We start from the raw sequence: 16,258 nt of genomic DNA, 5'->3' as shown, positions 1-16,258 counted from the left end.
AATGGACAGTACACATTTAAAAAACTGTGTAGGGTAAAAACCTCTCCTATTTAAAAAAAAAAAGCAAGAATGTGCATTGGTACACATGTCACTTGTGGCACTGCCCAGCTCTCCCTGCCCTTTTATCAACAATAGCTTGCCTATAAGGCTTGAAAAAGACCAGAAACAATAGCTAGTTTTGCCTCAATAGATTTCAACAGGGTTTGGGGCTACATTTGGACTTCCCTCTGTGTTTACTGCACCCAGCTCAAACCAAACCAGCCCATGTTCTCTCATTCCTATTAAAAGATTATCTGAATATGAAAAACAGTAATTAAAATATGAATCAAAATATGAAACAGCAAATAAAATCTCATTAACTATTACTTCCAGGTAAATGTTAGACTAATGCAAAATGTGTATTTGCTGAAAATGTGACATTAGGCGACATAAATATTTCCCTTAAAACATTTATGTGGCCTATTGACCTATTAAAATATATAAGGAATATTTTCCAGAAACAAAAGTCGTACATTTTAGAATAACATAGATTCCATTTAGAATGTGTATTTACTTAAAATACAACAGTAGGTGACAAGAACATTTCTCTTAAAACAGTTATGTGGCCTACTGACCTTAAATATTAAAGGATCATTTTTCAGAAACAAAATACTTCAACGCTTACTTTGACTTACGGGATCAGGAAGGAATTTTTTTCCCCTGTTGGACCAAATTAAACCATGCTTTATAGGGGAGGGGTTGCCTTCAACAGTTGGTAACTGTGGGCATAGCTTTCTGTATTTTTCTTTTTCTTAACTCTATAGGTTGAATTCAATGTCTTTTTTCAACCTGACTATGTACTATAAAAATCGTTTTATCCTTTGAACACATAAAAGCTGACTTACAGATATAAAAATGTTCAGCAAGTTCTCTAATGTCGGAAGCTGTGGGATGAGTTTTTGAACAACTTTACTGAAAGCTTCAAAGATCGAATGGTCATATATACTAGTAAGATAAAAGCTGCAAAAAAAGAAAACAAAAAACACAGTATAAATATAAAACAAAACATGAAATATCATCCATTAAAATGTGTGATCTTTTTACTGTGAGAAAATAGAATAATGCTTTCAGTGCTGGGACGAGGTCCTATAACAACCACAGCAACAATGCCAAAGTACACCCCATTTCCCAAGCTAATATGGAAGGTGCTTGCACATCTCCAGGTACAAAAGTTGAGTCAGCGCAAAGTTCAGAAATAACAGCCATTGTTTGTCAGTTCCAGTGTTGAGAGCTTTGGGTCCATAGAAAACTCTTACCAAGCAAAGACAAATGGTTCATGCACATCTGCAGGTACATTGGCCAGGCTATCGTAATTTAGCGAAATGACAGACACTATAAGTGTAAAGCTGGCCAAACACCAGAAAAAAAAGTTTGTTCAATTTTGCAATAGTTAATGGGGGTTAAAACTAAGGTATGCTATGGAAATTCTAACGGGGAATGTGATTTTTTGGCAGGAAACTCCATTAGTTCCAAAATCGAATGTTAAAAACTGAATTTTGAACATTTGTTAATGGGGAACGCCACTTTAACAATTAAAAAACCCTTTATAAAATGAATATAGCATACATACTGTAATTGTCGCACAAGCCATTTTGTAATTTAATGTTATTAAAAATGAACTGTTCATGTAAGCTATAGCTGCTGTAATGTTTTAAATCTGTCAAAAAATGTTAATCGCATAGTGTGAATGAGGCCTTGCAGATGAAAGACTGACTTTTTTTTAACAAAGTTGGATCTTGTTTGCAAAATATATAACTGATGAAGATATACATTGTATATACAGTGTTGTACCTGAGATGGATCTTCTCTAGCCCAGCATCACTAAGATCATCATTTGCTCTCTGGTGGATATCTCTTTGAGTCTCTATTTTGTGATCATCTGACAATCCATCAACTTTATGAATAAAAACCTCAAAGTTAATGTCAGGGTTCACTTTGTAAGCGCTAGTGACGGTAAGGTGTAATCTAGCGAGAGCTTCCATATAATCATCCTGGGTATCATCATAAAACAGAAAAAAAGAGAGTGTTACAAATATTATCACTGCAAACAATTATCCATGTAGACTATTAAATCTCTGTTAATTAGGTAGGTATCTAAAGTATTCAATATTTACACCTTAATCTAGCAGCGCATGTAATTTACACTTTAGGCCCCATGCACTGGAATTAAAATGAATGAGTCCTGGAGCATTTCAACCTCATTTCTGAATACAGCTGGAAGCATGTAATGCTTTGCTATTGCTGAATGCACACCTAGACATTTTGCAGCATCTAGGTGCATTCATTCTGGCAGTATTGACAAAAAAAAGATAATTTAACCTGATTTTACACTGCCAAACACAACAAAAAGGATGTAAACGTGTGTAGACTCAGCTAAACGCATGTGAATGTGTTTAAACACAGAAACATCTAAATGCAGGGAAAAATGATCAGTTATTTAACCAGTGTGCATTGAAATTTTTGTACAGTGTCATGTTTTTCCATGGTGCAGGTTGGCCAGATGTGTAATGTAAAGGGGGCTCCTAGAGTAAGGGTAGGGGGACTCTTATGTGAAAGAAGGGAGCTCCTAATTTAAAGGGGACTCTGATGTGAAAGGGGGGATTCTGATGTGAAAGTGGGGATTCTGATGTGAAAGTGGGGGCTCTGATGTGAAGGCAGACCTCTCAACTCTCCCGGACATTCCAGGAGTCTCCCACTATAAGATAGCGGCTCCCTGACACCTGGGAGAGAAAGATTTTATCCCAGAAAGGTTTACTCTGCAGAGTAAACCTTTAAGGGATCCCCTGCTATCTGTTTTTTTTTTTACTCTGACATCGGCCGCCGTCAGAGTAAAAAAACAAAACAGACAGCATGGGAATGAATAGCTAGACTGCTATTGGCTATTTCAATTTGTAATAGCCAATAGCAGGCTGGCTATTGCACACGCCCACTGCTGCTGTCAATTAGAGGTGAACCTGAAGGAGTCCTTCAGGTCCCTAGCTATTCAGCTCCTGCTAGCTGTTTTTTTGTTTTTATTCAGACGGCGGCCAAAACAGCAGATTGCAGTGGAATAGTATTAGCTCCTCCTCTGCTATCATTTCAGGGATGTGCCCATAAGCCTGACACTGTGGGTAAGGGAATGAGGCACGACAAGGAGTAGGTTATATACTGTATGTGGGCAACAAATGGCCAATTGCAACAATACACCGCCAATAAAATGCAGATACGGTAGCGTAGCTGTGGTGGAATGTATGTAGTATATCTCGGGAGGGCACCCAGGAGGGTGGCTACATTCCCCCATAGGACCATAAGAACAAATGTAGCCTCCCTTATAAAGGAAGGCTCTTGGATCGGGCGTAGGTGTGTGTGTGAGGAGAGTGAGGGGGGGGAGGCGGGGGCGCAGCAAGCAGGGAAAAGTGGGGCTTCTCCCCTGGATCCCCGCTGCTTTCCCGAATCTTTATGCAGCAGGAGAGCAAGAAAAAGTGAAGGGGCGGAGGAGGGAGCTGCTGTCACAGCAACATGGCTGAGTGGTGAGGAGAGATAGAGAGCCGCTCGGCCAGGATCTGGCAGCCGGCGGCTCTCTATCTCTCCTCACTGCTCAGCCATGCTGCTGTGACAGCGGCCCCCTCCCCCCGCTTGAGTGCTTCCTTCACTTCTCCTCGAATCCCCTCTGCCTGGGAGAGCAGCAGAGATCCAGAGGAAAAGCTGCAGGCTGAGCCCCCCTCTGTGTGTGGCCGAGCGGCGGTGGATCGGTACATATCATTGATATGTACCGATCCTCTGTGCAGAGCAAACACTGGAGTGATCAGCTGATCACTCCAGTGTTTGTAAACAACTGGTGACACATATTACTATGTGTCCCCAGTTATAAATGAACAGGAAGTGCTTTACAACACTTCCTGTTCATTCATGAGTCTCTCAAAGGGGAGTAGCGCTCTGTACAGAGGCTCCTCTCCATTCAGAAACTGGTTGGTAGTAAATATTTTCTGAATGATTGAAAAGCCTCTGTACTTTCCATTCATTTAGAACAGTCTGCAGAAAAGAGATTGATTGGCTCTGTGTCCTCAATGTCTTTTTCTATTTTAAAAGGGAAATATCAGTGGGCTGTTTAGACCTCTAATATTTCCCCGAAAGCGGACTGGGTGACATCACATGCCCGTTGGGGGGGGGGGGCACGTTTTTTTCCCCATGCCACGGGTGCAAAAGTAGCTTGCTACGGCTCTGAAGGAAGTAGAGGCAGAGAAGATTTAAATGCACTTTTCGGGATATGCTGTCTGATGCTGCCATAAGAAGGGACAAAAAGGACTATAAGTGAAGGTATTAAATAAGATCCTTTTTTTTTTAAATTGGGTTTAGTAACAGAGAGAACTAAACTGAAACTTTTTTTTTGGCTTTAGTCCTTTTTTTGGGTCAAAGGATTACTTTTACTAACGTACTCCTGTGACCCAAATTCAGCATTTAGCAGACTATTGCCTGCTATATGCTGATACTTTAGAGCTACGCTGCAGCTGGGAAAGATCCCAACAATATTGTCAGGATTCACCCTGCTGCCTGATTGACAGCTGGCTCTGCCTCTCCAGAGCCAGAGCCAGCTGTGCCCACCCCCTCCCCTGTCTGTCCCTCCAGTAAGCGCTGGAGGAACAGAGAGGGGAGGGAGGAATCCCTGCAGGTAGCGGTTTGTGATCACTCTATAGATTGATAGATACCTGCAGTATCACATGCTGGCACTAAGTATTGGGAAGAGTATATTGTGTTGGTTATATGTTTAGATGAAGCACTGAGATCTTGAGGAATGCTAAATTAAGTTTTACTTGCTTAGAATAATATTGCATGTATGAATAAGGCATTGTGAAAAAAACAGAAAAAATAAACTTCCTGTGTATCATAGAGAAGCATGGACATAGAGATTAACATTGCAGTGCAGCGCCATCCACAGATCAAAAGACAAATTACATATCAGTACATTAGTATATGCTGTTGTATTTTCAACATCCCTTCTCAACAGCATATGCGTTGCTATATGATGTTTAGCTTCTCTCGAAGGAAACTGTAATGATCCTTTGGTAATAGGCATCCACAGTCATTTCTTCTTCTGCTTCCTTTCTCCATTGATTGGCTTTGCGATTTGGTAATTTTTCTACAATGTTGGTTCCAGTACGTTATGTGTCTCAGCAGTATATGACAGTTTGCAGGGTGGTATTCCCTTTGTTGTCCGAGTGGATCTTCTAATTTCAGTTTGTTCAGCAGAATTTAACATGAACTTGACTTATCCATTGCGAGTTCCACCTTTTGTTCTGACTCCTGTGTGCCTTCATTTTGCTGGATTACTGGGCAAATTCACTTCACAACTCCCCGGGATCATGGTTTCTGGTGATGGGTTCTCATCAAAATAAATGCTCCTACTTATTGTCACTTTGTCAGTCTTTGGGTGGAGGATTCTATATGCCTTATGTTGTTCACTATAGCCCAACAGAATACCTTCTATGGTTGTGTTCTCCAACTTGAATCACTTCTCCTTTGGAATATAGGCACAAGCTTTACATCCAAAACACTCTAATGTCCCCTAGGCTAGGCTTCGATCCATGCCACATTTCAAATGTGGTGCTTTCAATGATTTTTGATGGTAGTATGTTCTGCAGGTATGTTGCAGTCCTGACTGCTTCTCCCCCAGTACTTCTATGAATAAGCTGTATCTGTGGAATGCACAAGTGGTTTCGTTTGGTCGGTGGAGCCTATTTGCAGTGTATGCATTGGATTACAATAAAGTTTGAAGTTATCTGCTTTGACCTATGGAGTGTGGCAGCCTTTTGGATTACATGGTAGTTGATATTGTTAAGCCAAGTATGAATATGGCATTGTGAAGAAAACATAGAGAAAAAAAAATCCTGTGTATCATAGATAAGCATGCACACAGAGACTAACATTGCACTACAGTGCCATCTACAGCTGAAAAGACAAATTACATATCAGTACATTAGTATATGCTGTTGTATTTGCAACATACTTTACTCTCCCATTACTTTAAAATAGCAGGCTGAACTCATGACTGATGAGCAATCAAGCATAGTACACATTTAGTAAAAAACCTGATATTCTGCAATTGATACCATCGGAAAATCAAAACCATTCACCTGTGAATCAATGACAAATATCAGCGCTCCAGTTCCTCTAAATATCATTTCATAGTCAAATGTGGGATCAAAGAAATCAATTTGTCCTGGGAAGTCCCATATCTGGAAATTGACAAATGAGCTATTTGAGACATCCTCCCTGCAGATCTTGTTTGTGCTCTCTAAAAATAGAGTCTCATTAGGAGACATTTTATGAAAAACCACTTTTTGGATTGAAGACTTGCCACTTCGCCGCAATCCCATTAGTAGGATTCTTGGCTTCACTTCTGTGCTGAAAGGATCTGTGAAATCTAAAACTGAAGAAAAAAGAAGTACATATTATATGAAATTTAAAATAAAATTTTACATGTAAAATGTAGGGCTGTGCAAATTAACGATTAATTTCTCGATTAATCGTTAATCTTTTTGATCGACTAAAAATGTTTTGATTTATTAAAATTTTTGTGAAACTTTCTGCACGAGCGCCAGCCAAGGCATTGGCTTATACACATACAGCACAGCAATGAAGTCATAAAATGAACTAGGATCACACTAATCCAGCACGTTATTATTCTGAGTTGCCCCACTCAAGCGGCGGCCATATTGAGTGGGGCACGTGAGATTAATAACGTGCTGGATTAGTGTGATCCTAGTTCATTTTATTACTTCATTGCTGTGCTGTATGTGTATAGGCCAATGTAGTTGGATCTGTATGTGCGTTATAAGTAATCAAAATTAATCGATTAATCGATTTTAAAAAAATTTGATTAATCGAACACAAAAATTTTAATCATTACCAGCCCTAGTAAAATGTAAAATCCACCATCTACATACACAAGTTCACATATTAGTGTTTGGTAGGTGTCGGAGAATTATATTATTAGCAATGGTTTCTTTTGTCTCTCAGACAAACCTCTCTGTTTTGTCATTTATTTTTTATCATGGAGAATATAAGAGAAACAGTAGAACACCCTAAGATGGGTACAAACTTCCAGCCATACTCTATTCAATTTTCACCACCACATTGAACCATGATGAAGGAAACCCTCTTAGAAACCCTGGAATGCATTGGCTTGCTCTTTTGGATGTATTCTTCTAAAAATAAATGTATTTGGACTCTTAAGCACTGGTGTTGGCGACAGTTTGGATGTATTTATGTTAGGGTTGCACAGATACTTTTCGAGTACCAGTGCAGATACTTGGCATTTTCATGAGAACTACCAGGGTTGCAGAGGTTGCAGCTGGGACCTGGCTCTGGCGCTCCACCACTGTCCTGAAATCATTAGTCTGTATTGTTTTAGAAAAACTGTCACATGACAATAAACAAAAATGTATCAGTACTCGTACTTGTAAGTACTCGGCAAGTACCAGTACTCGTACTCGCAAAACTGGTATCTGTGCATCCCTTTATTTATATTTATAAAAACTAAATCGTACATTAAAACAGAGATGTACGAATCCCAGGAGCTCTGTGTGCTCCTTACAAAGGACAGCGGCCTCCTAATTTTTGAATTTTTCTCTAGTGTAGTCTTGGAGCTCAAAAGTATCGGTACATGCACTCATACTTAAATTAATCGATTAATCGATTTTAAAAAAATTTGATTAATCGAACACAAAAATTTTAATCATTACCAGCCCTAGTAAAATGTAAAATCCACCATCTACATACACAAGTTCACATATTAGTGTTTGGTAGGTGTCGGAGAATTATATTATTAGCAATGGTTTCTTTTGTCTCTCAGACAAACCTCTCTGTTTTGTCATTTATTTTTTATCATGGAGAATATAAGAGAAACAGTAGAACACCCTAAGATGGGTACAAACTTCCAGCCATACTCTATTCAATTTTCACCACCACATTGAACCATGATGAAGGAAACCCTCTTAGAAACCCTGGAATGCATTGGCTTGCTCTTTTGGATGTATTCTTCTAAAAATAAATGTATTTGGACTCTTAAGCACTGGTGTTGGCGACAGTTTGGATGTATTTATGTTAGGGTTGCACAGATACTTTTCGAGTACCAGTGCAGATACTTGGCATTTTCATGAGAACTACCAGGGTTGCAGAGGTTGCAGCTGGGACCTGGCTCTGGCGCTCCACCACTGTCCTGAAATCATTAGTCTGTATTGTTTTAGAAAAACTGTCACATGACAATAAACAAAAATGTATCAGTACTCGTACTTGTAAGTACTCGGCAAGTACCAGTACTCGTACTCGCAAAACTGGTATCTGTGCATCCCTTTATTTATATTTATAAAAACTAAATCGTACATTAAAACAGAGATGTACGAATCCCAGGAGCTCTGTGTGCTCCTTACAAAGGACAGCGGCCTCCTAATTTTTGAATTTTTCTCTAGTGTAGTCTTGGAGCTCAAAAGTATCGGTACATGCACTCATACTTGTACCGAGTACTGTACTTGGTATCTGTGCAACCATAATTTATGTTTTTGAATTATGTTGATTTTAAATTGATAATAAATAATCTTTTTACATAAAAATACTGTACATGTGCTTGATGGACATGATGTATTGTTTCAACACCTTAAAAGCCACATGTTGTTACTTTTTTGTTTTCTATGATGGATACTAGTTGTTTGAAAGCTAGGTTAATGTTCCTACCTTGCACTCTGTCATTAACCATTAAACTAACTAGTTGGTATTCCATTAATATGTATCTACAGTATCCACATTGGTTTTATTTTCAGACTTACTGTATCAGCTTCTTCATCAGCTTCCCAGGCATTCCTTCTCGTTACCCCCTGGCAGTCCCAGCACGAAAGGTCGAGAGCACCCACTGCTGTCCCGGGTCTGCATCTGCAGCTCTAATTCTGAAGTATATTTGTAGAAAGTATGGTTTGCATTTAGGGTACCATCCTGAAATATATTCTTTGTTGGTACAGTATGTCCTTCTCATCTCTTCATGAACTCATTTTTAGTGAAAGGTAACCCTCCCTCTCCTAAGGAAGCTTCAATGTGAAATGCGTTGAGAATTAGGGCCATTGTTGAACTATATCTTCAGTATAGGAGAAGATTATTTCTGGGAAGAAATAATCTACTGGATAATATTATGGAATAACATTAGATATAGTTCATGGTCCTGGGTGGCTTATGTATACATTCTGTGCTTCTGTCTTTTTTACACCAGTTTTTTGGGGGGTTTTTCTGTTATAGTTGGTCTTTTAACATTTTGGAATCAATAAATACGAAATAATTTTATGAGTAACATGGTTTTCATATCAAGTTCATGAGCATAAATCAAAAGCCCCCATTTCACATACTATTTGGGTAACTGATTCCAGAAAGTTTGGTTATTTGCTAAATGATCCTAGGGGTGTCATGCTCTTGACCCACACGCAAATCCACTTCAATACTTGCTCATTCTATTCTAGCATTCTGTGCATCAGATTCTTCCTATAATTGAAATACCACTTCTGGCTGAATTGACCCTTTAACCCTTCATTACGAAGAGTTAATAATGAGTGCTTGCTGTGCAACACATTTGCTCCCACGTGGGTTCAGTCTTGTATTACGGAACTATGTTATGGTAGAAGAGTATGGTAGCAGGTTCCTCAAGACATATTGAACAGTAATTATCATACAAAAGCAGGAACCACAAAATGTGTAGTATTGTACACACAAACAGAGAAAAAACAAAACAGATATTAAAATATACCTCTATGAAGATACTAGTATACACACAAAAAAAGTAACACTGTTAAGACTTGCTAAGTTTCCATTCATGCTTCAAATGCACACATGGACAACAAAAAGTAGCATGCACATAGGGCTACAGATACAGTAGTTGTTTATGACGTTATATTGCATTTTTACCGGGGCCCTAATTTTAACATATAAAGGTAAGTTATATGCATTAAAAAGTAGCATGTTAATATGTCAGAAGACTTTTTTTGCTTGTAGTTACACTTTTTTTCGGTTTATTTTTGGATAAAGTAGGGTATTGAGACCACCATTAAGTTTTTCTTTTAGTCTGAGTCCTGTCAAGGAGTTTCCCCTTCACTTCCTGTCCCGCAGACATAGCAGGAGATCTCTCCAAAGTGTGGATATATCCCTGTTAGGAATTGGCCAACAGGTTTACAAACATTGGAAGATCTCCCATCATCTCCTGTTCCTCGTACAACTTAAATATTTTGGATTTCCCATTACCTTCCGTATCAAAGACAATGGTAAGGGAGAATCTCCCCAGCACAGACATGAATAGCAACAAAAACCAGACCAGAGTTCTAACCCTTCCATATTCTATTCAAAACTAGAAAAAAGTTTTGGCTTTACATACACTTTACAAACATATAAAAAAAAAAGAACTTAAAGCTGAACTCCAGGATACTATTAATTTGTCCACAGTACTTCCCCTCCCCTTCCTCAATACATAATGAGTATCTTTTTTTGTTTTGTTTTAATCACATTTTTTTTGTTTTAATTTTCAAACTTATTGAAAAGTTTATGATGTCATCATTTCTAGTTTAAAAATACAGAGGTCGCTGGAAGGAGTGCGCTGATCTCACACCCTTCCATTTGCATAGCCTACAACAAGGACTAAAGAAGGACTAAAAGAAGTACTGAAAGAAGGACTAAAGATCATTGCAAGGTAAGATGTCTCATTTACAAAAGTGCTTTCACATTATTACCTGGAGTTAGGTTTTAAAGTTTACTTTTCTGACCATGTTTCATGTTACACCAATATTTAGGGTGTAACATAAAACATGGTCAGATTGCAATACTCCCAACCCCCTTTCTTTTTTTAAGAAGTGTGTCTTTATTTATTTCGAAAAGGTGGAATTTCCCTTCAAATTGACCGGTATAATTTTCGTTAAGAGTACCTGAGATTTCTTTTTGTTGTTTATTATTCCATTTCTTATATGTCCTATACTTTATTTCTTTTTGCAAGGATTAATATAGCACTGAACACAGTACTTCAATAATAGACACTGAACTATGTATTTTCATTGGTGCATGCAGTAGATTGTATTTTGCATTTTAAAACAGTGCACATTTTTAATCAAATCACAGAAGGCAGTGAAATATATCCTTCTAAGGGTTGTTCTAATGCTTTTAATACAAACAGATCTTTAGTGTAGTATAACAATGCTCAGAATCATGACAGGTGTTTACAGTACTTCCAGCCTAACATTTATAAAAGCTCAATCAAGGAGAACGTAATGTGTTACTTGCAGCAACCAAACAGTTCCCAACAGATATGTCCCAGTCTAGGTTGCACAATAACGCTAACAAAGGAACGATTATTTATAAAAAAAAAGAGGAAAGAGCTCAGATGTCATTTAACAACAACTGTGCAAAGAGAAACGATGATGTATTATAAGTAAGTACACATTTCAGTTATGCATAATATTTATCTAAAAGGAGGTCTCTCACCTAACATTTACATTTGTACTTGCTATTCATTATTTTGACAATTATATTCCATGTACAGATACAAAACTGCTCTATCTAGAGGACATCTGTATATCATGGATATTGAAATATCCTATTAACTTTGTTAGAGTTACTGGTATTTTCAATCCGGTCCAGACCTGGCCCATCAGTCAATTCATAAACTCATAAGAGCAGTAAGGGCTCGCTCACACCGGTTGTGGTAACCAACATTGTTTTCTATGTGCCTGTACGCATAGCCCACCTGAGAGTCCGCACAGCCCACCTGAGTCCAAAAAGCCCACCTGAGAGTCCGCACAGCCACCTGAGAGTTCTCACAGCCCACCTGAAAGTCTGCACAGCCCACCTGAGATCCCGCAGAGTCCACCTGAGAGCCCACACAGCCCTGGTGATAGCCTGCACAGGCCACCTGAGACCCTGGGACATCAGGGCCCCACCCTGGAACACCACAGAGTATGTAGCTTCAGATTATTTTGTATTGCTGTGTACTGTATTGCTGGGATTTGTAGTCCTCTATAGCCAGTTTCCTTACCCCCTCTCCTGGCTGCCTTTTCTCGCTCTCTCCTCTATGTTCTCAAAAATAAAAATTGATTCCTGTGGCGCTAGAGTGTTTGGGTTTCCCTCAAAAAAAGAGTCAACCCTACACTTAGCAGACACCAGACGAATGCTAAAAAGGAACCTTTTAGTGTACAGCTGATATAAACCAGACTTAAAGCACAGCCACTGAGCAGTATTATTAACAGGAAGCAGTGTCTGGATATGTATTGAGTAATTATGGCTGCCTGCATGCACCTATATATTTACAAACTATACACAGGAGACTGCTGCCAGATACTTACTAAAGTTTTCCCTTCCGGGTGCCTCACTATGTTAGCACTGAACGAAACCTGTACTGCCATGGGGAGTAGACATTAAAATCATTTACTTTAAGCAAACCATATTCAAATTGATATTTAATAACATATTGAAATGTAGTTCCCTTTAACCACTTGTGAGCTTTGCACCATATTGGTGCATGTGCACTCCCACTTTGCCAGCCTAAGACCAGTCTTTAAATCAGCTAAATACATTCCAGGTGCATCAAAACAGAAGGCGTTTAAGGTCTTAGGCCTCATTCACATGGCGCGCTCTGTGGCAGGTTAATGACAGGGTAATGACTGGGTGGCAGCAGCTGCATCTGTAAGCAGCAGTCTGCATGTAATCGTATATGATACAATTACACGTGGTTTGTAATGGATGATTGCTGTTAGACGCAGGATAGATGCCTCCAGGGACAGTGATCTATTCCAAACCGCATGTAATTGTATCCTAGATGATTATATGTTGACTGCTGCTTACAAATGGAGCCACTGTCACCTGGTTGTTTACCTGAGCGGGCACATCAGCCACATCTAAATGGGACACTTGGCATTTTTGCCACAGGAATTATAAATTGCCCAGTGTGAACGAGGCCTTACAGTTTGTTTTCTGTAGAAAGCGGGCACATCCTAAAAAAATCTGTCCACTGCCAGCAGTGTGGCAGGGCTTTCCCCGCCCCTTTGTGACGTATAGATGCGGGGCGGGAAATGCGTCTGCCACAACTGGTTGGGCTGGGAAGGTGCGTAGCGGTCACAGTTTTTATATTTACTCTTCATTAATGAAATACACAAAATAATTCCACACTCTATTCTTTGAGGGAAACCCAAACACTCTAGCGCCACAGGCAGCAATTTTTATTTTTGAGAATATTAATAGGTTAAATGATCCGTAGCACAAGTACATGTTATGTACTATCGATCATTTAACCCATTCATGTTAGCCGAGGATAATTGTAAATCTATTGCTGCAATGTGTACTCTGTATGTAGCACATAGTACATGTATGTTACACATATCCAGTCCACTGCACAATTACAATTAACCTCTGCTAATATGAATGGATTAAATGATCCGTAGTACATAATAGTACAATATGTAGTTGTACTATGGATCATTTAACCCATTCATGTTAGGAGGGGATAATTGTAACTCTATTACTGCAGTGTACTGGACGTGTGTGCTGTATATGTACTATGGACCATGATTTAACCTATTCATGCAGGGCAGAATTGCGAGCGCCTCCCACAAGCTGAGCACCGAGACGCGATGCAGCGATCCTGCCCAGCGCCGACTACAAGAGGCACAGCGTGAGGCAACAGGGATCGCAGTGAAACTGTGAGTGAGGGAAGCTGGGACGGGGCTGGTTGTAAATCTATTGCTACAATTTCTATACCCCACTGCTCACACAAATGCTGGATTTCTCCCACATGCAGTGCAATTACTTGCACCGCAATGCATGGTAACACAGATCAGGAGAGCGGTGTGGGGGGGGAGACAGCTGTCAGTTGTCACAGGAGGCTGGGCTGGTGGTGCAAGGGAGGAGTCAGCTGTCAGAGGAGATCAAACTCTCCTCCCTGCACCGCTCGCTTAGCCTCCTGTGAAAGCAGGTCGTGATGGAGAGCGTGTACAAGCAGTCAGCGATCAGCTGATCCTTAACTGTTTGTAAATAATTCAGGACATAGTATGTTTATTGTGTCCCCAAGTGATCTACATCACTTCCTGTTCATTCATGATTGTGAACATGGTAAACATACTATCTTCACAAGTTATGAATGAACAGGAACACTCAGTATAGAGGCTTCCTGTTCATTAAAATAGGGACTGCAGAAAAAGAGATTGAGGGCTCTGTGTCCTTTTAAAAGACCTCTGATATTTCACAGAAGCCCCCAACAGCAAAGTAAAAAAAAAAAAAAATTAATAAAAATAATTAGGAAAGTGTTCTGTATCAGAGAGAGTTTCTTTAGAGATGGACTCCCGGGTAAGCAAATATTGTCTAAATACAAGCAGCATGTGTATTCTTGAATCTTGTTGTGCTCTATGTATTTCTTGTAGATCTGCAATAATCCAGCGTGAAACTTTTCCTTTCTGCAGGAACTTCCTACAATAAAGACCAGTCACTGCTGCTGTCTCTGCTTGAGCTGGGAGCCTGGTCTTGTATCAACCCCCTCTTATAGCTTTCTGCAGGGAACCTGTAGTGGGTGCAGCCTGCTGGATCCCTCCCACAGCTCTGCTCTCCTTTGAGGCTTTGTACTGCACAGTGATGATGTCACTTTGTACAAAAGTAATATCTGGGTTTGTAAAGGCATTTGGTACACAAAAGTGAATTTAGTTGCTTTGTGGCTACTGAGCCTGGAATATATCTAAATTCAAGTTTTTGTGCCCTTTGTTGCCTTTGTTCCAGTTTTTCTGGTCTTTAGCTTTGGTCTCTAGGAGCAACAGCAGTGTTTTGCCTTTGCTCCCTGATTAATTTTCAGTGCCAACAAAAAGATTGGTATATAAGAGAAGCTGTACAACTCCCAGTTACAGTTACCCAGTTACAACACACTTCTCAGAGCTAATAAATAATGCATATTTTCTTACGGCTTGTATCTTATTTATACATCAGCCACAGAACACATGGAACTTTGTAAGATTTTTCGGTGATTGTTTTCACAACAAGTAGGCCTAAATATCTGTGTGGCTGGGGAGAAACAGGAAATCTGCACTGACCTCTTGCCCTTGTTAAACTAATCTCAGAAGCAGACACCTGCTCCAGCTCTTCACAATGCCAAATAAGCACTGTGTCCACAGGGGTAAGGAAGCATGGCAGCGTGAGGAGAGAGATGATCACACAAGATGCAGTGCCGTACTCCATGGACCTGCACCGTGTGCAGATTTCCAAGTTCCAACCAATTACTGCAAGGCTGGGGATTTCTTTGAATGGTAGATGGAATATAAGATGAAAATGCAATATGCTTTGTAAAAGCTGCGTAGGGATGTGATTTGATTGCCAATTATTATCAGTTGCAATAGCATACCCCCTCTGGGCCAATCATGCTTTACTGCAGGGGTAGGCAAACTGCATCCCTCTGGCTGTGGTGAAGCCACAAATCCCATGAGGCATTGCAAGACTCTGACAGTCACAGGCTTGACTTCGAGAAGCAGATCCATGATGGGATTTGTAGTTTTATCACAGCTAGAGGGCTGAAGTTTAGCTACCCCTGCTTTACTGCTTTTGGGAGTCACTCACCCAGACCTAGCATACTGGGGGTTCTGACTTCATATATGCTTATACAGGATCAGTGACCTCCTAAGTAGTGAAGGAAGGATAAATAGTGCAGACCTGGAGCAAGTGCCATCCAGAACCAGGTGGCAATGGCTGCTCTCGTGTTTTTATCTTCACAGTAAAAGTAGATGTGCCACAAACATGCAGCAGATGTTACTTTCAGCTAAAAAAGTGAAAATGAGCAGAGCTTACTTAAAGGATAAGTCCAATTTTATTTGATCTTTCTGACCCCTTTAAGACTACCTAATGGATCCCACTCTCCAGCTGCACAGATGCATACCTGCCAAGTTACTGGAACATGCGCCTGTGTTTGTTGACATCCTGCAGTGGACATCTTCCTCTGTTGTCCGTGCCTGCGCAGTAGATCCCTATTGACTTATTTTGGACTCGTCAGCCTCTTTCTCCTGTCTGGGAGATGAGCCCCATAGAAGTCAATGGGGATGCACTGCGTATGCACGGGCAGGAGAGGGAGACATTTGCCTCAGGATGTCAAGAAACAGTGGAGACCGGGCTGATTGTAAAATGATCAGTATACATATGTGGGGGGGAGTCGGATTAATAAGGTCAGCTTAAAAGGGTCAAAGGTATAAGTGCACTT

The 16,258-nt window shown here is 40.0% G+C and overlaps 1 protein-coding gene across 2 annotated transcripts in view; it reads right to left on the bottom strand.

The window, feature by feature from the left end:
* RRAGD (Ras related GTP binding D) overlaps window positions 1-16,258 on the bottom strand; it is a 31,233-nt gene that overhangs the window by 9,209 nt on the left and 5,766 nt on the right. For both annotated transcript variants that reach the window (XM_018554342.1, XM_018554343.1), the window contains exons 2-4: window positions 6,150-6,445; window positions 1,831-2,030; window positions 885-999 (exon numbers count right to left, since the gene is read on the bottom strand). In XM_018554342.1, the coding sequence (XP_018409844.1) occupies window positions 885-999; window positions 1,831-2,030; window positions 6,150-6,445 (611 nt within the window). The remainder of the gene's footprint in view (window positions 1-884; window positions 1,000-1,830; window positions 2,031-6,149; window positions 6,446-16,258) is intronic.

The sequence above is a fragment of the Nanorana parkeri genome, unplaced genomic scaffold (assembly GCF_000935625.1).
Source record: "Nanorana parkeri isolate BGI_ZX_2015 unplaced genomic scaffold, ASM93562v1 scaffold154, whole genome shotgun sequence".
NCBI lineage: Eukaryota > Metazoa > Chordata > Amphibia > Anura > Dicroglossidae > Nanorana > Nanorana parkeri.
Note: the sequence above shows the minus strand (reverse complement) of the source record. Positions and strands in the feature narration are given on the sequence as shown.